Below are 21,380 nucleotides of genomic sequence, written 5' to 3'. Positions count from 1 at the left end.
GCTGACTCACTTATGTAATAACAAAATTGGCATAAACATATGTATTAGAAGGAAGCGGCGACAACAACAACAACAACAACAAATGGGTTGCAGTCCCCCATTTTTGCTAACATGATTATTGCTTGCTAGAAAATATCCAGATAAGTGCTTTCTCACTCTGGTCAATATCCCAGTTTCAGGGGTGTTACAAATGTGTCAAATTGCGTGGCAGTTCCACTTTTGAATAGAGTTTCCGCCTCGGCACAGTTAATAATTTAAAGCACTTAGTCTTGGCAATAATATAAAAATCATGAGCAAAAAAAAATGAGGAATTTTCACAATTAATTAATAAAATCCGAAATCTAGTAAAAATGTCTTTATATTTTTTGAAGATTTAAATTCACTAATTGAAAATCCCTTATACTTTTTCATTACAAACAGTGAGAATGAATGGGGTCTTCTCCTGGCTGAAAATCCTATTACAAAAATGCCAGCTGTTGTGTGCAGCGAGCCAAAGAACTTTGCGGTTATCGCCATATCTTTGGCCATCCAATCTCCAAGCTGGTAAGTCCACATTAATTACGTCTATTTTAGCGCTGTATATGAGAACGTAGAACATGCCGGCGAAAGGACGAAAGGACTCAAGGACTCACTAATACACAATAGTCAAGACACAAAGCACGACCACAGAACATGGCTAATCAGCTCTAATGCCGCCCCCAAATGCCCAATGCTCCAATCCTCTGTCCGCTTGTCAAAAGTTCCACTGCATTTGCTGCACTGCAAGAGAACAGGAGAGAGATAGAGATAGTGTGAGAGAGAGAGAGAGTCGCCACTCGTCACTCGGCTTAAGTATTCGTGGGCAGAGAAGGGGTGTAGAATTTCCGCTGCGTAGCGCCACTTAAGTAAACGACGCACAAAGTGCAAGCAGCTCAGTCACTCTCTATCTCTCTCTCTCTCTCTTTCTACATATCTCTCAGTATGCCTGTCTCTTTCTGTTGTTTGTGTGCTTCTTTCCTGGACACCGGCTCGGTGCTTGTTAGCTGTCAAACTTGAAAATTTGCAATGACAGCAAACATTGGCAGCGCCAACGTCGGCGTCGCAGTCAGCAGCGAAATGAACGCGGCGGCGTTGCACAAACTAAAAACTCATTGTCAGGCGCTGTCTGTGCCACACCGAGGCAGATGCAGCGGCAGTGGCAGAGGCAGAGGCATCATTGGCAAAGAGGCAGCAGCAACCCGATCCGCATTGGGGGTGCGTTGCTGCATAATAAACTGCAGCAGCAGCAGAGGCAGAGGCAGTGGCATGTAGCAGAGGCACAGCGGCGGCAACTGGTCAGCAATCGAAAGCAGGCTGGAAACAATAGGGCGCCAGTTAGCTGCCCGTTGCACGATGCACGTTGCACGTTGTGGCGGCAACTGCCGCAGCGCAAAGAAACAATAAACACACGAAAATAATGTAATGAGTGGCAGCAATGGGACAAGTGCAACTTAGGCTATGAGTGCAACGCACAGTGGCACAAAATGCGTAACTTAAAGCAAGTTGACTTTGTCAAGTAGCATAAAAAATATGGCAAGAAATTATTATGTTGACAGAATCAACTCGAATTGATGAGCATTTAGATACAAGTTGCTTTCAAAATAATCAAAGTTATTTTGGAAAAATGTTAAATAGGCAATTTTGAACTGATTCTGCAAATCATCAAAAAATATATGCATTTTATTTCAAATGCTTAAAAAACATTTTTTATGATATATATTCGTTGAAGAAGAAATTTGCTTTTAAGTTGCAACAAACGTTTTTCGGCAATAGATGTGAAACTTTTAAGTTATTCCAACTTTTGGGATCGTATGCCGATTTCAAATGAAAACAATATATTGTATCTATATTTATACAATCCCATTGTCATGTCACACCATATGAAATGAAGGGGTTACTGCAACACAGTGAAGAGCATATTAAATTAATTTAAAACATGCACCGTGAGAAACTTGTCGAGTGGGCGTTGGGTAGACTAAGCACCAAGGGCGGCGGCGGGGCATTGCATCCATAATTGATGCGCAGCGCATTACTAGACAAAAGCCTTGGGGCACAGTAGAAGAAAGAGAGAGGTGGGTGCATGGAGGATGTGCAGGAGGGGAAGGGGGAGGGCAACTCAACGAGTGCCATCCCTTTTTGCAGTGCTGCCTGCTGCTGCAGCTGAAGCTGCTGAAAAAATATGGCAAAAGAAACGGCGCTTTGTGGCAGCAACAATCATGAAGTGGCTGAAACCGGCGCGCAGCATCCATGCCCCAATGCTGCTGCTGCTGCAGTTGCTGCTTCGTCTTATTAATTAAGAATTATTTTAATTACGGTAATAAATTTGCGGCCTGACAAAAGAAAAGAGAAACAGAAAAAATACTACAAATAAAATGCGCGTTCGTATAAAGTTTTTTATGCGCTTTTGGGCCAGGTTCATGGCTTTGGACTTGAAATTTGGTGGGGAGGCTGAGACTGCGACGGAGGCAGGGACACAGTCTGGGGTTGCATGTGCGTCGTGGGGCAGCGCCGAAAATGTGCGAAAATTTATGTTGCATGCGATTTTGGTGACTTGTTTGCAACTTGTTTGCCATGTTCGATTGAAGACTGAAAATGTGGCTGCAACCAGCAGCAGGCAGCATGCAGCATCTACCTGAAGCAAGTGGGTCAGGCAAGCACTGCCGAATTTCAATTAAATGCACATAAATTTAAAAATTCGTAATAATTCCGGGACGTGGTTCGTGTGTGTCTTTTTGGCGAGGGGACAAAACGTTGCCAGGCACGCAACCAAATGGGCCAAACTGACGCAGCTGCTGCCCGAATTGGTGTTCTTTTTGTTGTTGCTGTGAACGTGACCCGTAACCCCTTCTTCCCAACCACACACACACACACACAGAGAGAGACACAGCTGTAGTCCGTCGTCGCATCCAGTTAAAAAATCTGTGTGCCTATTAATTAGCCAAACTTCAACACCTGCTGTGCGCGCAGGCCAAAATTAACTTGACAAACTCCACTGAACAGGGGCGACTGGCAAATTTCAATGTGCTCCCAAACCCCATTGGGTGTGTTCCTTATTTGGGCTGTGAATTGGAAAATAATTGTGCGACGGCCATTAAATTACAATGCCCGATGGACAACAGAAGTTAGAGGCAGCTTCAAGTTGGGCAGTTATTGCTATTCTTGGGGCTAACAGTGGCAGGGAGGCAGGCAGGTGCGAAGCACATTGGCCACGTTCCGGCAATTATGGCATTATAAATAAAAAGACCAAATAGTTATTAACTAATAACTGACACGCGCAATTGGGGAGAAAGTGGAGAGCTCTTGATAAAGTTCATAAAACATTTATGCCAATGCCACCTGGCGACAGAAAGTGGTGCGGGTGAATCAAGGGGTCAAGGTTATCCAACTTGATGAACAACAATCGTAAACAAATCAGTGAACTTTGTTTGAACAGCTGAACTTAATTGCTCTTGATTTAATAATTCGAAATGGACAACATTCTGTGTGGCTGTTGGCCCTAAATGCCACAGACTGTTTGATTCGCAGATAGCCAAAGTTTGTTGTGTGCCCCCCCTAAAATATTGACATTCATTACCATATATAATACTATATATATGTATATATCTCTACTATATTGACGAATTTATTTTTGAAAAGCAATTCCAGTTGAGCGCAATTACGGAAACACCGACAATGATTCGATATGAATATTTAAATGGCACTTACCCGGAGCTTTTTGTTTTAGACAATAATTTGAGTCACTTTTGTTACCTCATCTGAAAAGAACAACAAAATGTTTTATTAAAGAAGCCATCAGATTTCCGCAAACGGCTTATTCGCTTAAAATTTCGAGACTTTAGCTGAGAAAGGCATTTCCTATTTTTAGACCTAGTAAACAGAGTACAAATGTCAAACATTTGCCATAATGCATATTCCAAATGGTATTTTTAGACTTGCCACTCGCAACTAACCATTTCAGATGTCAGCTATTCACACAACACTCACACAACTCACTCGTGTGTACTCTCACACTCCCCAGTGCAGCTATTTAATGCCATTTAACCTTGACACAGTGGCAGAAGGGGGATTTGAGCTGTGTATTAGACGGCATTCGACATAATCGAACTAATCAATTTGCGTGAATAAACTGCACACGGTTTATTATCAGGTGGGCTGTGTTGACTGTTGTTGCCTTTTGTGGCACGTGGCGCGTGCCGCACTCACCCCCAAAGCGACATAAATCTTTATTTACAAAAGTGTAAACAAAAATTACTCATTCGCGCGCATTTAGAAAGAAAAAAAAACATACACACAAAACGAAGAGAAACGGAAACAAAGCAGAAGTGAAAAGGTGAAAGAGGAAGCGTGAAAAGGCTCAAAATGTGAAAAATCAACGACTTCAACATGGGAACAATACGGGTGTAAGGGAATACCATTACTGTGGAGCTCCAACCTCCGAGCTCCGAGCTCCAAATGTGTGTATTAGCATGTGTGGGTGGTGGATGGATGGATGGAGAACTGGGTGGGGGAAGCAAGTACTAAAAATCCCATAACATCCCCCATGCGCTCGCTAATGGCTCTCCAGTGTGTTTGACGTTCTCGCTGATGTCGATGAGCCGAGAGGGAGGTAGGATAAGGGATAGGGTGGAGGGTGGAGGCAGCCTCTGTCTCGGGGTTCGAATGCGGTCCCTGAGCCGGGGCCCCCGTTGAAAAGTCAACGATTGCCGCGTTGCGGAAATTAACGGAAAATCAGCAGAGCAGGCGAAAAGGCAGCTGCCTGTTAACAACAAATGCCGAAGGATGCTTGATTTAATGTACAAAACTTTTTGATGTTTTCCAAGCCAGGCATCGAAATCATCTCCCTCGTTGTCTGCACCACCCAAACCCCTCCCCTGAACAGATAGGTAGCTTATCATCAGACAGACGTTGTCCTTATTTAAAAGTAATTATGGGCAACCCGATGTTGGGCAACTGGCACCTATAATGCCTCGTCTCAGTGTCAGTCAGTCAGTCAGGTTGGACCTGAAGACGACCCCTCCTCCTTCCCCCGTTCCTTACACTCCTGTCAGCTCACTCAAGCAGAATGCGGCAAATCACGCACCCAACTTTGGGATCGAGCATGCATATATGTATATATATATATATATATATGTACATATATATATGTATTGTATATACATATTCCGTATAAATGTATACAAATTATGCGTATTTATCAGGAAAATTCAATGAACTGTAAATGGTGTGGAAGTTGCTCATGTGAGCCGAGTGTGCGTGTGTCTGGCTGTGTGTGTGTCTGGCTGTATGTGTGTGTGTTGTGAGGTGTGTGTAAGTAAAGGTGTTTTGCGCCACGACCTATTGTTGTTGTGTGGTTGTCTGTTACAACATTAAGCCAAGGGGTCGGCCTGAGAATGCGCACAGGTGTGTGTCAAAAGGCATGCCAAATTAGGGGGGGCAGCGGGGTGGATGGCATAGGCGGCAAGTGACAGGCAGTGGCCCAAAACACTAAGGCAGGGGTGCTAAATAATGAACAGAAGGGGTGGAGGGAGTTTAGCTAGGTGAAACGACTTCTGTAGTCGTCGTTGTTGTTGTTATTGTGTATTGGGTTTATATTAAAGTTTACTTGATATATAAAACATTAATTAAGGTACAAAAGGACGAGAAATGGGAAGGAAATGGTGTGTGAGCTGCTATAGTTGAGAGAAATGCCATAAAATGAAATATGATCACACTTTATCAAATAAAATAACTATTAACAGTTGACAGAAGCCAACGGAGAAGAGCACCAAAAACAATGTTAAATCCCTTGTCGACAAATTAAAGAGTGTGAAAAATGAATGGGGAAATCTATTAAAGCTATCGATTCTTCTATGGCAGCTGTATGATATAGTCGATATATGACAAGCTCTATCAAAATTTAAAAATGGGGTATAAATAATATTAGAACAGGCTGACATATCTTTTGGACTCGTTGTCGTGTTGCTTGACTATGAACATATATACTTTGTTTATAGATCTTTCATCGTATTGCAAAATTATAGTTTATACAACAAGAATTTAAAACAAATTAAACATCCTTGTCAACTTTTAACTTTGAAATATTGCAATCAATACTTTCCCAAGAAGTTGACAATACTTTAAGTCTTAACTATTGCTGTTTTCTATTGTTTGCTTCCTATAAAATATGTGAAACACATTAATTATAAATTTATGGAACTGCATTTTAATCTACATATTTTCTGGCATTTCGAAAAATGTAAAATTTCGAATTCCAAAACCTTTCTTCCTCTTTGGATCATTAAAACTTTGGCTAAGCAACTGCATTTTCTGGCTGTTGTTGCTTATTTTTCAGCTCAATGTTGTTGCCTCAACAGTTGCCTGCCACTTGGCAGGCGAGTGCAAAACTTTTCATTTTAACAACAACAACGGCTGCAACTGAATGCCAACTTTGTGGAGGCGAAGCCGGAAGTGTGGGAGTCGGTTGAGGGGGGGAGGGACAGGGTTTTGTGCAAGTGTAAAAGAAATAAACGGACTTGAAATAGGAAAAGTCAACATGAGCTGTGCGTTGTGTGTGTGTCCTGGGAACAGGACGTTTGCCTTGTCTTGCTTAGTGCCAGGGACTAACTTATTTTATTTCCAGAGAAGGGCGAAGGCAAAGGCAAAGGCTCGCAGGACTAAGTGCAAACACAAAGATGAGATTTCTTCTATCTGCTTCCTCCTCTCGCTCATCTAATACATATTTAGGGTCAAAGGGAGGGGGGTGTTCTGGGGGGATTCAGAAAAGCGTAACGGCGCTCAAAATGACTGACACGGCTTGCTGGTCACATGGTCAAGAGCGTGCAGCGAGCCGTGGCTATAAAATACACACACACACACAACAAACACACACACACACACACACAGAGAGAGAGACAATGCGAAATGAAAATTCCATCGTCCCCTGCGTTGTGGAACATTTTGTATCTGGCTTAGTTGTTTTAAACTTTATTGTTTACGCTTGTGATCAGCAGCGACGCCGACGCTGACGCTGACGCTGACGTCAACGTACACCATTTTGTTGACTGCTGCCTGCTTCTTCTTCTTCGTTGGCTTCTTCATCTTTAGCTGCTGATTCTACTGCTGCTTCTTCTTGTTGTTCAGCTCGCACTTTGGCCCATTGTGTGGCTGTAAAACATAAACGGAAGCGATTTATGGCGCAAACACAATGAACGAGTCAGCCAGCAGTAACAGCAAACACAACAACAAACAACACACAACACACACACACACAACACACACACACACACACACAACAAAATGACGCACAACAACAACAGCAACAACACACAAAGGACACGGATACGGTCAGAGCAACAATTTGTGTAGTGTTGACCAGCATCGTTCGCTCATCTGCTCATCTGGTCATCTGGTCGTCTGCTCGTCCTTAGCGTTGTCCTGGCAGCTCATAAAAAACACAAGCAAACGGATATCAACTCAGATTTGGTCAGGGTTGGGTAGAACTAAACTCAAGATTTTGTCTAAAAAGTAACAATCGAAAAGATTCTTATGCTTGAAATAAATAATAAATATTTTAGAAAAAACATTTCAAGTATGTTCAAGTCTGTAAATAAATAAAAGATTTCAAGTCATCTTAAGACTATATTTATCCATATTCAACTTATCAACAAATTAAGCTTTTATAAAAAATAAAGAATTCGTATGTCAAGCATAAATAACAAACACCTAAAATAAATGTTTCAAGTCTGGTTCAGTTTGAAAAACTTCGTAGTCTAAACACAAACATATAATGAAGTTAAATATTCATGCAAAACCTTCAAATATTTACTCAAAACAAGCTCTACTTCTAACCCACTCTTAGCCATAAAATAGCCAAGTGCTCAGCACTAACCGCGAGGGAGCCAAGTGATTTTTGTTCGCATTGTTCGTTGGCCGCAACTAAAGTGCTTGTCACTGGTCACGGCCCGGAAGTATCTTTATTTTAGCTTTGTTTGCACTTGCTTCACGCACACACACACACACACACACACACACACTTGGGAGGGAAGCCCAAGTGTTATTATCCTGCTTAGCCATAATACGTTGTTAAAATGTTGAGTCTGTCATTTGTTGGCTCTATACTAAAAATCACAAGAAATTGAAAAAATTCCACAGGACTTGGCCAAATAAATGCCAGGGCATCTTTTACCAGCAGGCCAGGAGTAGGAGTGGGAGTGGGTGCAAAATTCCAGTGGGCGGATGGGTGGTTGGAGTAACTGCCTGTGCAGTCCTGTGGGAATCGTTGACAGGCGCGCGTGGCCATTTTGTATTTGGACTTTATTAACTTTTCAGCAGGAAATGCGGGGCGGCATTTGCCTTTGATTTGCGGCCATTTTGTTCAGAGCACGCTTCCGCTTTGCATATTTGCAATTGCTATTGTTGTTGTTGGTGGTGCGGCTGTTGTTGCCGTTGCCACCTGAAGTAGCCAAAACAACAATAAACCTTGTTTGAGCTTCGCTGCGTTACTTTGGGGGGTCGTCTTAACAATTAGGTTCATTAAATTTCAATTAATTTGATTAATTGAAGCAGAAATATGCGTTTCATTTGATTTGTTTTGATAGGCCAAGGCAGCTGTTCTATATACCCTCTCTCCTTCTCCCTCCCTCTCTCTAGCAGTTTCTTTTCCTTCTTTTGTTGTATGCTTCAATTGCAATTAATTACGGCAGCCAAACCACAATTAAAATTAATTTGCCTGTCTAAAAAAAAAGAAAAGCAAAGCGCACGCAGCAAAAAAAAAAATAAATGAAAATAAAAATAAAAATAAAGAAAAATCAAGGAAAACGCATGCCGGAAGCAGCAAAAAAGTGCGACCAAGTCGTTCGCATCCGCACATCCGCTACATCCGCATCCGCTGAGAGTTGGGCAATAAAAATTCTCAACGTAATTAAAATCAAAGGATTTCGCGTTTAACAATTTATGTGCGCTATAATTTTTGGGGCGACGCAGACACCGCTCGTAAATTTGCAGCGCCCAAACCAGCCATTGGCCAAAACGCTTTATGGCCGTTAATTTGTTGTGCGGCGGCGGCAGTCGGACGGGGCTACTGAGGGGACTCAGGGCACTGAGGGGCCTGCGTTACCAAGGAGAGGAACTGTGTGCAAATGATTTGTTTCCTTGGCGTCCGTTTGCAAAACAAAAGCATCTGAAAGCAGACAGCAAACACAGACACACACACACACACACTTTGCTGCTGAGGGTGTGTGTGTGTGTTGGGGGTGTGTGTATGCGGCGTATTTCGCGTCGTTTGGCTGCACGTGACTGCATGCCACACATGCCTGGCAAGAGGACAAACGGGACATGCTGGACACTGGACACTGGACACTCCCTCACATAGCTGTGTGCATACGCACTCTGGAATGCCATTCCTTTGGACCCTATTACTCCTGCCTCCTGCTGCCCCCTCAATCACTCCTCTCGCCATCCCTCCATCCGTCCTTTTGTTGACCATGTGTCCGTGCATTGCATTTCATCGCTAATTTAAGTTAATGTTCATTGTTGTAAATTACATTAATTTTAATGCGATTTCGCACACGCGCCTGCACTGCGTAAGCGTCGGCACTGTTGTTGTATTGTACAAGTGCCACGCCCACATTGCAATGTACGCGCCACAAACCAGCCCACATTGCCGAAAAGCTTTTAAGTGTGTGATTGTTTGGCCGTTGCACTTTTATGTAATTACCGCACTAACAAATTACATCAAGTGTCACAAATGAATGCATTTATGATGCGCATTTTAAAAACACCGCCCGCAACCCCTCCCCCACTCCCTCCACTCCATCATAAATTTACTGTTTAAGTGAAGGGGGAGGGGTTTGGCTGCTGAGCATGGCTTATGCTGCAAGAGTGGGCCGCATTGTAAAATGGCCTAAAGTGCACTTGCAAATGCATTAATTAAAAAGCCTCTTGCACGGGTGAAAGCTTACATCTTTATTGGCTTCCTCTCTCTCTCTCTCTCTCTCTCTCACTCTCTCTCTCTCTGCCTTTCTCTCACTCTCGCTCTGCTTCTCTACGAGATTCTCTTAAGTTGCGTACATGTGAAGCTAATTGGTTAAAGTTTACAACAGCTTTCGGTAGAGTTGTATTTTCAAATTTCTGCTTTAAAATTTGCTTTAAAAAAGATATAAACATATCTTATACACCGCAAAAAACAGAATAATGCCTTTTAATTAAAAAGTTTGCAAAGAATTTACAACTGAAAATGACCGGCAAATTTAGTTTTGGTTGCATGTGGCATGTTCGTACACGTTGTGTGACAGACACGAATATGCAAAGGAAAAAACACATAAAACAAATATTCGAACAAATTCAACGACAACAACAACAATTGCAACAAGAGGCAGCTAGCTGACTTGCGGCCTGGGCCTGGGTAAACACACAAGTGACTCTAATGGTAACGGAAACCGGGACAGAGGCCGGCACAGAAACCGAACAGAATGTTGCTGCTGCTGCTGCTGCTGCTATAACAATATTTGGCTTCATTTGCATAAAATGCAGCAGCAGAAGCAGCTGAAGCAGCAGCAGAAGCAGAACCAGCGGCAGCAGAGCCAGCAGCAGCAACAGCAGCAGCAACAGCAGCGGCGCAAAAATGTCAGGTGCAAAATGGGGCAGCCACAAAGGCAGTCAGCAGTCAGTAGGCGGCCAACACGGCGTATACGCAATGCGGACTTCACCGTAGCGGCAACAATAACAGCAACTGCAACAACACAAGCAACAACAACTGACAAGTAAACAAGGCTGTAAAGTTGCACACTGAATCCTGTCAATAAGGGTGTGGACAGTTCGGGAACGGTGGTTGGGTGTTGGGGGTGGGTTAGTTCAGTTCCATAAGCTGAACGACTGATTGAACAGCAAACATGTCCGCAACCTCTCCACTCGCCCCACTACCACTGCCAATTCCAATCGGCAATGCCATGTAAAACACATGTTGCCTCTTATTTCTTTTGGCATTCACATGCCACATGCTCGCTCCCCACCCTCTTGTCCATGTGTTGCAGCACAATGTCCAGGGCGTAGCCAATTTTAAGCAAATATTATTGTTTGCATTTATGTTTGTGTCTGATATCGCACAAGCGATAATATACATGCAGATATATATATATATATATCAACTGAACTGAACTTAACAAGTTACGTTTTACACTTGCCAACTGGGTTTTGTGTTAAGCCAAAAGTTGATCTCTAATGGGCCAACAAAAATATGTACAATTTATGCCATAAATTAATAAAGTTGTCCAAAAATCGATTTGTAATTTGTTGTACAGTATTGTATTGTATAGTATATATATAATAGTGTATTGGCCAGTTAAAGGTTGCTTTGGTTTCACTTGATTTTTGTTATTCTTGCTCTTGTTGTGTGAGTTGATGTGTAGTAAAAACACAAAAGGGGGGCAGTTAAACATAGCCTCAAATTGGAATATGTTTGCTAACTTATAAGTAAACCAACCAACTGATGCTACTGTTAGCTGACACAGCCAGGATACACGGCCAGGATACAGTGTATTGCGACCTGATACGAGGCATAAATTATAAACTTTGTGTAAAATTGGTAACGTGGCAAGTTTTGCAGCGAAAGCTAATTATGCATACAGAGGCAGAGAGAGAGAGAGAGAGAGACTGAAGTTTATTTACCTTCTGCCCTAAAACACACGCAAAGATTGCAAAGGGACTGAGTTGGGGGTTGTGGTTGGTGGGTTGGGGGATGGGTTGCTGCTTTTGCATGGATATTATGACAGCTGGTTTGACTGACAGGCAGACGAGGCTGGCTGCGGTTGGCGATGGTCGGCAGCGGAAATTAAGCGCCTCGATTTGCGTGCCCGCCTTGCATAAGTCAGTGAGCGGCTCCCTTCCCCTCCGCCTCCCCTTAGACCAAACCTATCCCCACCACCCCTCATCATTGTTGCCTTTCCAGCTGGTAAGTCCAACAAATTGATTAGGGCCTCAAGTCGCTTGAACAGATTACCACAGAGCCATCAACAAGGCGTAAACTACTCGACTCGATTATTAAGCTAAATGCATGAAGAAATGCGCCAAACTCAACGTCACTCAGTCAGTCCCTCAGTCTGTCCCTCAGTCAGTCCCTCAGTCAGTCCCTCAGTCAGTCAGCTACTCAGTCGTGTCAAATTGCTTAACAAGCAATTATGGAGCCCGTCAACAGGCCGGCGCAACTCACAATGAATTCAAAGCCAAGCCGAATCCAGTTAAAGCCTTTGGGCTGCTGGCCACGCAGAAAAAAATGAAGAAAAACAAAGGGCTAAGACCGTTTTGGCCTGCTGCTGTGTGAGCCGGGTAACTTAGTTAGTTGGGCAACCACTAAAGACTTTAGAGACAAATCTGCAGCAGCAGCAACAGCAGCAGCAGATGCTGATAATCATGTGCACAATGATAATAATGATAATGATTATGACACTCGACTGCAACTGGATGGCAAACAAATGACTTAAGTGAGCAACTTACAAGTTGGCACGATTATTAGCCAGATCCAAAACCAGCAGCACAACTTGCTCATTATGCTATCAGCGTAGCTCGCTTCATCTGTGCAACAGTGGAATTATCTGCAATTAAATTAGAATGCCCATTGTCTATAACTACTTCACATTACATTTTGATAGATGATTAAAACGATTCAAAAGTTAACTTAAGCTTGAACTCGACAGGACAAAGGTAATTTTCTAAATGATAATATTTATTATATTTTATAAATCAAGCAGACTCCCAGCATTTCTTGGAAGACACTTATTACTTGAAACGAATTTTCGATTATTTTTATACATTTAACCCATTTGAAAATGGTAAAACGGGCATACTGAAGTTATGCAAGTGTATCGAAAATGTAGAAGAAAGCATCTGCGACCCCATAGTATATCTCTATATCTGTTATATATAGCACTTTCTGAACGAATAGATTTAACACGACAATTGTGCTTGCAACTTTGCAGTATAAACCAAGGTCATCGGTTCGAAAATCTGGTGACAAAGTTATAGCAATGTTATTGCTGACTTGGACTTTTGTAGCCCTGATTTGGATGCTCCAATAATAACAAACTTGAATAATTTATTTAACTGCTAGTTGGTAATAAAGTTCACTGAGTTGCATTATAAAATAAGTATTTGCTTAAATAATAACAAATAAGTAATAACAAACCAGAATAATATATTTAACAGCCGCGTTCAGGGTACATGATAATAAAGTTCACAGCATTGTGTTGTAAAATAAGTTCAACTTTAAAACATATTGAAATAGCCTAAAATAGCCGCAGTTAAAATCATCCTCTTTCCCCATCCCACCAAAGTTCTTGTGCATCAGTCCAGTCCACTCGACAGGCTCTGATTTATGTGACACACATTAGGACGCACTCGCTTGTGGTCATTGAGAGGCAGCAACGAAAACTATAACATATTGCAGCATTTTATTATGTTTTAAAATTAACAATTTGACGCTCATTGGCGAGGGGCAGGCAAATTGTGGGTGGGGCCCTCGGTGTGGTAGATGTGCTGCATTCCAATTTAATGCATTTTTGCGCCTCTGGCCAAACAAATTACTCAAAAAATGGCGCATAATTTAATGGAAGCGCGAGAGCGAGTGCAAGGAGAGAGAGAGAGAGATAGAGAGGGGGGGAATGAGAGGGAAGAGGCATACTAGCAAAAATTAAAACATTAATCTGCACAGGGCAAGCGGACAGAGCAGCATGCACAATAATTAAGTTTATTAATTTATGTATAAAACCAAAAAAGGCACGCTGAAAACTGAAAACAGGCACAAAAAGAGGTGCGAATGCGAACTTGGGGACTAGCTGACTACCCCAACCCCTCTACACCCCACACACACACACATCCCTTGAAGAGAAGTACGCAGCAATTTAACGAGAAACAGAACTCAGAACTCTAAATGGCGCTCAGTCTCAGTTGTAGTCTGGTTCTGTGTGACTTGTCTTGTGTCTTGTGTTTTGCTGTTGTTGCTGTGCTTTTTTGCTCGCTTTTTGCTCTTTTCTGTGTTTTGCTTTTGTTTTTGTGCACTTTTTAAAAATGTCCGTACGCCCTCTAGGGACAGATTAGCGATTAATCTATGGGGCATGGTCACATGCGCGACCGTGGCAAGCGTGGTACGAGGTAACGATTAAAAAATCTCCACAGTAAAGACTGAGCACTTAATCAAAGAGGACTTAGAGAGGAATAGAGCCAAGGCCCAGAGACCAGAGCCAAGAGCCCAGAGCCCAAGCTCAAGCCAAGCCAGTCAGACAGCTAGCCACCAAAGCGTTGATGCGGCGCTTTGTTTCTATATGCTTTTTTGCTGTTGCCCCCGCTCCACATTGCCGCACTTTAAGTAATGCTGCAAATACGCTGCCACAAAAACAGGGCATATCAGACAGATGCACAGCCAGAAAGTAACATTTTCACTGATTTTATTTTATGAAAAATTAAAGCTCATTTTTAGCCTAATCCCACAATCAACATTTCTACATTCTCAAGTGTAAAACGGGGGACAACATTCTGAACATTATTACTTATCAGTGTTCTGTCAGTGTAAATTGTTGTTGGCTTATTCGGTAGGTAAGTCAACCTTGTGGATGGACAGGCAGATGCTTGATTATGCGGATTAGAACTCAGGTAGTTGGAAAAACTATAAGAAATGTTAGGGGTGGTTTTGAAAAATATTTATATACGGGCTAGCTAAGGATTTTCTTCAGTACCTCAGAGGTCAAGCAGCTGACAACTATCATCGATTCTGGCTGCCAACTAATGTAAGTATTAAGGAAAATTTCTTTCTTTGACTTAAGATTTTGAGAACTTTTCCTAATCAAGACAAAAAGTGAAGAACGACCAGCTGGAAGATAGATATAATGCACAGTTCTTTGAAGACGAGGCAGTTGTGTGAATTAGTTTAAAGAATCTTGTATAATTTTTGAATTTCTGATCATTAACAGATTTTCTTGGCATCCATTTAAAATAGATAGCGCATCTCCAGGTCGCCGTAAAGGCTTGCCAACCATCTTCACTCGGGATTTTTACTACATATTACAAGCAGTTTTATTTCGCTGAGCATTGTTCATAGTTTCTGGTGCGCTTTTTCATTTGCCAAGCAAGCAATCCCCCGCCCCTCTGCCAGCTCAACTCTGTGTCTGCCCCACAGCTTTTCATGGCTGCGGGGCTGAGCTTCCAACTTGGAGAACACAGAGTGCACTGGCAACTCATAAAAGACCTTAAATAGTGGCAAAGACATTTAGACACTGCCGCGCAGTTGCAGCATTTGTCAATTTGCAATGAGTTGAAAGGGGCGTGGCTGGGCATAAAAATGATATATGAGCGCGCTGAGTTGGCAATTTTCGTATGAATTGGTAAAACGACGCCGACATTCGCTTTATGAATTTCGTTATGGCTAAAACTGAAAAGTATTTTGATTGTCTGCGCTTGAAATTGAATGCATTGTTTGGCAGCAGCAGCAGCAAAGAACTTTAATTGATTGTGAGTTGTTAACATTGTTGTGGCTCAATATAAATTGCTTATTATTACTCTTAATTACACATCCACATTATGCTAAGTGCAGTTTGCAGTTTGAGCTGCAGCAGCCAACGTCAGCAGCGCTCTCTTTGTGCAGCGCTCTCGATAAGGGCGTTCACTGATCGGCCGGCTGCCACAGCTAATCAGTTGTTTGCCATAGCTCTGGCTTATCGATCGTTTTTAGTTATTCCCGTTCAAACCTTCATTTCGGTAATCGATCGTTAGTTACTCTTGTTGTGAAAAGGTTTAGCAATTTGGCATCAAACCTTAATAAAAAAAAAGTGTTGATCGGAGAGACTAAGCGTTTGGCTTCTAGTCTAAGTATATTTGAACAACCTTCGTGTTATTAATTAGAAAATAAAGCTATCAAAAAGCTGATAGCATAAACATGCATGTTGCACTTTATTTTCACTCGCTTGATTCAAAATTCAAGTGCATATTTGGAATCAACACAGCCTCTCTTGTCTGTCGCCCAGCTGACGCTTTCTGTTGCAATTATGGCCGAGTAACCGCAAACCGGAGTGGGCTATAGTATTGGCCTTGGCTAAAGCACTGCACAGCATGGTTCGCTCACATTTCTGTCATAAGCCCTGCAAATTTTTGGGTATTTTGCCTGTAATCCCTTTGTGTGCTAATTGGAGCGTTGCTAGGACTATAAATGCTGACGGGGCGCCACCACCACACCGAAAAACCAAAAACGAGTTGCGCAAAATATTTTGCAAAATATTTGGCATAAACAGTTGTCGCTCCTGACATTCAAAAGCCGCTTAAATCTGCACACTTGGCCAAAGGCGGCCGACAATGCAAATGTTCTTTATGCTTTTTAATTGCTTTAGCTTTGTGGTCACTCGGCTGGGTGGGCTTGATGGTGCTTTTTGGTGGTGCTCTACACAGATTTCATATTTATGCAAGCCCTTCACAGTTTTAGAGAGGTTGTTAAGTATTATTTTGTTTGGCTCTTCAACTTGTGGCTTTTTACCACAGCTCAAATCTCTATTAATTACAGCTGGCATTTATGGTCCAATCTTGAATATGAATTGGGGATTACACAAAGTGCAATAAAACCAAAAAAAAAGATGAAATAAAAATATGTAGTCATCATTTAAAATCAATAACCTATTTATAATCGACAAAAGTATTGAGCTAATGCTCATATTTTGTGTACACTCTTTCCATTCAATACTCAATATTGTCAGTTTTTATTAGTGGTTTTGTTTACCAAATATTTGTTGTACATCGGAAGCTGCGGCAACAAAGTGGAATACTAAAAATCTTGTACAGATAAGATTGTTGATAATTGTCTTCCAGACAGACAGACAGAGAGAGAGAGAGAGATAGATCGGGAAGCTGTCTTATCAGGCAGAATTAATGATGCTGTCGAAGCTCTTATCTATTCATGCCCAGTAAGTTACGAGTACCAAAGTACGCAGACTGGAGCTGAACTCATTCGCAGTCTGAAAACAGCTATCGACAGCATTCAATGGAACAACAGACAGACTGACTGCAAGTGCAACTTAAAAGAATTGTGCTGCTTAATTACAAGCGAAACTGAACTCACAATATTAAGCCCAAATGTGAAGTTTGAAATGCAAAGCCAAGTGTTATAAGCAACTTAATTTGTCCTAGTAAAAATATCAACACTAACGATAACCTTAACCTTTACTAACCTTACGTGCTTATTACATAGTAAGTTTGTATTTTGATAAGAAAGTGTATAAAACTTCATGATACGAAAGATTATTGGGACACTTTGTAGGCCTGCACTATAAGTGTTATACAATCTATTGTCTGCTTAGTGATTATACCCCGTAAAAGTGCAAATGCATAATGCAGCCAGATACAGATGCATATATATATAGTGTATATATATTTAATATTATATATGCTCAGTCGAGACGCATATTAATTTCTAGTTCAACAACAGCAACAAAAAGTTGAGGTGTTATCCAACTAACTAGTTTGAAGCACAGATGATAATCAATCCATAATCTGTGTGCGATAAATTCTTAAGACCATCTAAGCCCTTTCCTCAGAGTGTGTTGCTGCTTGCAATGGCAAATTGTTGCACACATCGTCAATAGCCTGACTCATATACAAATATGTTATGCAGTTTTGGTAATTTATTGCCATGTTGACGGCTCTTAAGTAACCATATCGAAAGGCAGCAATCTGCAGTTGTTATTTGTGCTGTGCTCAGTTTTGGGCATCTTAGTGGGTGCCAAAGTGACACATTTATGCGACAATTGGCGGATTTATCATGTGCTGTGTGTGCGAGTGTGTTGTGTACATTGATTGGCTAGCCAATTTGCATATAATTTATTTTCAATTGTTGTGACATTTTGGTGCTTGCGCCACTTTAGTGGTTGGGTCTCTCTGGACACAGGTTGTGCCACAGTCGTGGGAAAATGCTGCATATGGCTGTGTTGCAAGTTGCCAGTGTTGAGAGTGTTGATTGTTGCTTGTCGCCAGCGACAAATCTGAGGCCCCACAACTTTCACTCGATGATAATTAAGCCATCTTGCGGCTTGTGACAGGCATCGTTTATCTGGCTGCAGACAATGGCAGCATCTAGTGGCAGCTAGCTAGCTAGCTATCTGTGGCAAATAGCTTTAGCCGTGGCGCACCTTCAATTAATGAAGCGGCCCCAACTTCATTTAACTACAACAACAACGACAAGTTTCAAAGCTGGAGGTAAAAGTGAGCATTGTTGCCTTTTGGCCTTATTTCTGTTGCAGTCTTTTTTTTCGGTTTATTTTATTTGTATTTCTTGCACTACTAAATGCCAATTTAAGCTGGATGCGAACCTTAACGTGCTCTTGCTGCGGCTGCTGCGACTGCTCTCTCAGGTGCTAATGCCTGTTAGCCGTTTGCCGTTAGCCGGGCCAAGAAGTTGTCACGCTAACCGACTGCCACAACTGCCAACTGCCAACTGCCGACTGAGCCAAAGAAACCGGTTCAATATTGAATGTTGGCATATGAAATCGATCGCGGACGATCTGTTCGCGCCAGTCTGTTGCCAGCTCCAGTCTCGAAACCAAATATTTTCGAGAAAGTCAACTCTACACTGCAAAAAATAACTAACTGGTGCGACTGACACTCACCACAATTTACCGTACAACAATTACATACAAAGTCAACATTTTAGTTGATAAGAAATCAAAGTAATCTTTTATACATTTGATAATAATACTCAGAGTTTCTTTTCAATTTTGTTTTAATAGTTATTACATAGTTGAAAATGGCTGATAGTGAGAAGAAAAAGGACCCACCGAAGCCGGTCGAGAAGACATCCGATCCGATAATCTCGCAAATCGGTGACTTTAGACGCTATCAGCTCTTCTTCTGCATTGTGATATTCATGTGCAAATTCGGCACCGGGTGGCACACAATCGGCCACATCTTCCTTGCCGCCCCCACGCCCCACAGCTGCACCACCGAGAACGTCACAGATCCGTGCAGCGACGATTGCCATGAAACGGAATTCGATCACAGCACTTTCCAGTCGACCATCATCACGGAATGGAATCTCACCTGCAAGAATGCCACTCTGGCGAGCCTCTCCCAGTCCATTGTCATGCTCGGCGTTATGTTTGGCAGCATGATCTTTGGCATGCTCTCCGATCGGTAAGACATACATCTATATATACTCGTATATGTATATTTATTTATAAATTTATATTTTCATCTCTTCATCTGTTGTTATTCTGCAGGTTTGGTCGTCGTCCGTCTTTTTTGGGCTGCTGCTTCATGCAGCTGATCTGTGGCTTGATCGTTTGTGTTTCGCCGTATTTCTGGTTCTACTGCCTGTTCAGATTTCTAACCGCATTTGCCACAGGCGGCACCATGACAACCAGGTAAAACTAATTGACTACTTCGCCCACCACTTACAGTCAGTCTTAATTAATTCAACACATAATTCACGATTTCACCATGCATATTCACATATAATTATAACAAAAGACAAAGAGAAAAAAAAACGGCTTAGTTTGATTTGATGCAATTGCTATATAGTTATGTTTGCCGATCGGTTCCAATAACTGAGATATATGTTTCCTTCTCGTGCTATATAATCATCAATTCAACAGAACTTGTTATAAATATCAGATTAACTGGTTTCCTCGACGGGTTCAGAGACACAGGTATAAACTATGTAAAGCAATAAACTAGCATATAAAATCATTTTGGCTATAATAAGAGTGATATAAGTATATACTATATAAGTATATACTAAGTATATACTATATATATACGTGCATATATTGCATACGAAATGTATTCAAAATATTATGAGATATCTTTTTTTAGTGGTAAGTTGATATTTTTACTTTCCCTCATCGTATTTATTTATATCTCTCGTTGCAGTTTTGTGCTCATCATGGAGATCATTGGACCGAAGAAGCGTGAATTAATCGCCATTTTGTATCAGTTGCCGTTCAATATTGGCCACGCCTCACTGTCCGTATTCTCGTACTTTCTGAGGGATTGGAGGTGGTTCCAGTTCAGCATAACGATCTGGTCCTGTGTATTTGTGATTTACATTTGCCTGGTGCCGGAGTCGCCACGTTGGCTATTTACCACTGGACGCGTAGACGATGCCATCAAGATATTGGAAAAGGTGGCAAAACACAATAGAGCCCCAACAGATACGATTCGCGAGGAAATTGAGGCTGGACACAAAGTGCTGGCGGCGAGGATGCCATCGAAAAAGGGCAACTTAATTGATCTGTTCCGGACACCCCGTATGCGGATCAAGACCATCTGCATGGCGAACAATTGGCTGGTTGTCTGCATGGTGTACTATGGCATCGCTCAGTATATATCCAAGCTAGGCGGCAATATATTCATCAACAATCTGATTGCCGCCGGTCTAAGCATACCCGGCACACTGCTCTGCGTTGTGCTGACCAAGTACTTGGGCCGAAAGGTGACAATGATGTTGACGAATTCGATCAGTGCCGTTGGACTGTTGGCCCTCGTCTTCCTCACCAATGCCCCAATGAATATTCAGGTGATGTGCGCCACTGTGGGGCTGTTTGGGGCATCGATGACATTCCCCAATGTGTATCTGTGGGGTGGCGAAATATTTCCGACCGTTGTGCGATCGAATGGAGTCGGACTGTGCTCGATGATTGCCCGGATTGGTGGATTTATAGCGCCGCTCATCTGTGACCTGGCCATGTTTAGGGCCTGGTTAACACCATTCATATTCGGTGTGTTTTCCATTGTGGCCGTTATCGGCACCATTTTCCTGCCAGAGACTCGAGGCCTTCCGCTGCCCGAAACGCTCGAGGATGGCGAAAATTTTGGACGTAAGCAGCGAGATTAAATTGCTTTGCTTTTTCGCGCAGTGCAAAAGCCGCAGCACAAAATAAAAGCAGCAAAAACAAAAACATCACGCTTTTGCTCAACTTTACAAATCGTAACGAAATTGAAAATATCTAAATGCAAAATGTAATTACTGCGAAATGAGTTCAGTTTCGTGCCTTTGAAACGGGGTTAGTCACTCGAAACCAACAAACGCTTTGCCTCGTTTGCCGTCCAAATGGAATAACAGTTAAAACCAGATTGCCAGATTCAAAAGGCTTTTAGCAAATACTACAGGTGTGTGTATATCAATTAATTTACAATTTAGCATCATTTTACAGGTAATAGAAAACAATTTTATTTTAGTTTATTTTGATGTTTTGAATAAATAATGTTGTAAAAATTCTTGGAAGTTATTTGAAGACTTTAAAGAGAGAAATTTTAATCTTGATTATCGATTGACACATGTCAGAGCAGTTTTAATAAAATATAATCGATGAATATCATAGATATATCGATTACTTGCAAATAAACTGATTGAATACGAA

The 21,380-nt window shown here is 41.9% G+C and overlaps 1 protein-coding gene across 3 annotated transcripts; it reads left to right on the top strand.

Moving 5' to 3' along the window:
- Positions 1–14,549: 14,549 nt before the first annotated feature.
- On the top strand, positions 14,550–21,380 carry LOC6569076 (organic cation transporter protein). 3 transcript variants are annotated; one of them, XM_001995176.3, is made up of 4 exons: positions 14,550–14,771; positions 18,750–19,152; positions 19,239–19,382; positions 19,891–21,199. In XM_001995176.3, the coding sequence occupies exons 2-4, from the start codon at positions 18,767–18,769 to the stop codon at positions 20,852–20,854; spliced, it is 1,494 nt and encodes a 497-aa protein (XP_001995212.1). In that variant the 5' UTR covers positions 14,550–14,771; positions 18,750–18,766; the 3' UTR covers positions 20,855–21,199. The 3 variants fall into 3 exon arrangements, with proteins under 3 accessions (XP_001995212.1, XP_032596953.1, XP_032596952.1); XM_032741062.2 differs by lacking the exon at positions 14,550–14,771 and adding an exon at positions 15,674–15,738 and having other exon boundaries at positions 19,891–21,380; XM_032741061.1 differs by lacking the exon at positions 14,550–14,771 and adding an exon at positions 16,984–17,214 and having other exon boundaries at positions 19,891–21,230.

This window comes from Drosophila grimshawi, unplaced genomic scaffold, assembly GCF_018153295.1.
Source record: "Drosophila grimshawi isolate 15287-2541.00 unplaced genomic scaffold, ASM1815329v1 contig_1367, whole genome shotgun sequence".
Taxonomy (NCBI): domain Eukaryota; kingdom Metazoa; phylum Arthropoda; class Insecta; order Diptera; family Drosophilidae; genus Drosophila; species Drosophila grimshawi.
Note: the sequence above shows the minus strand (reverse complement) of the source record. Positions and strands in the feature narration are given on the sequence as shown.

Coding starts and splice junctions, on each gene's coding strand:
- LOC6569076 (XM_032741062.2), top strand. CDS start 18,767: ATGGCTGATAGTGAGAAGAAAAAGGACCCACCGAAGCCGGTCGAGAAG. Junction 19,153..19,238: donor TTTGGCATGCTCTCCGATCG/GTAAGACATACA, acceptor GTTATTCTGCAG/GTTTGGTCGTCGTCCGTCTT. Junction 19,383..19,890: donor GGCGGCACCATGACAACCAG/GTAAAACTAATT, acceptor CTCTCGTTGCAG/TTTTGTGCTCATCATGGAGA.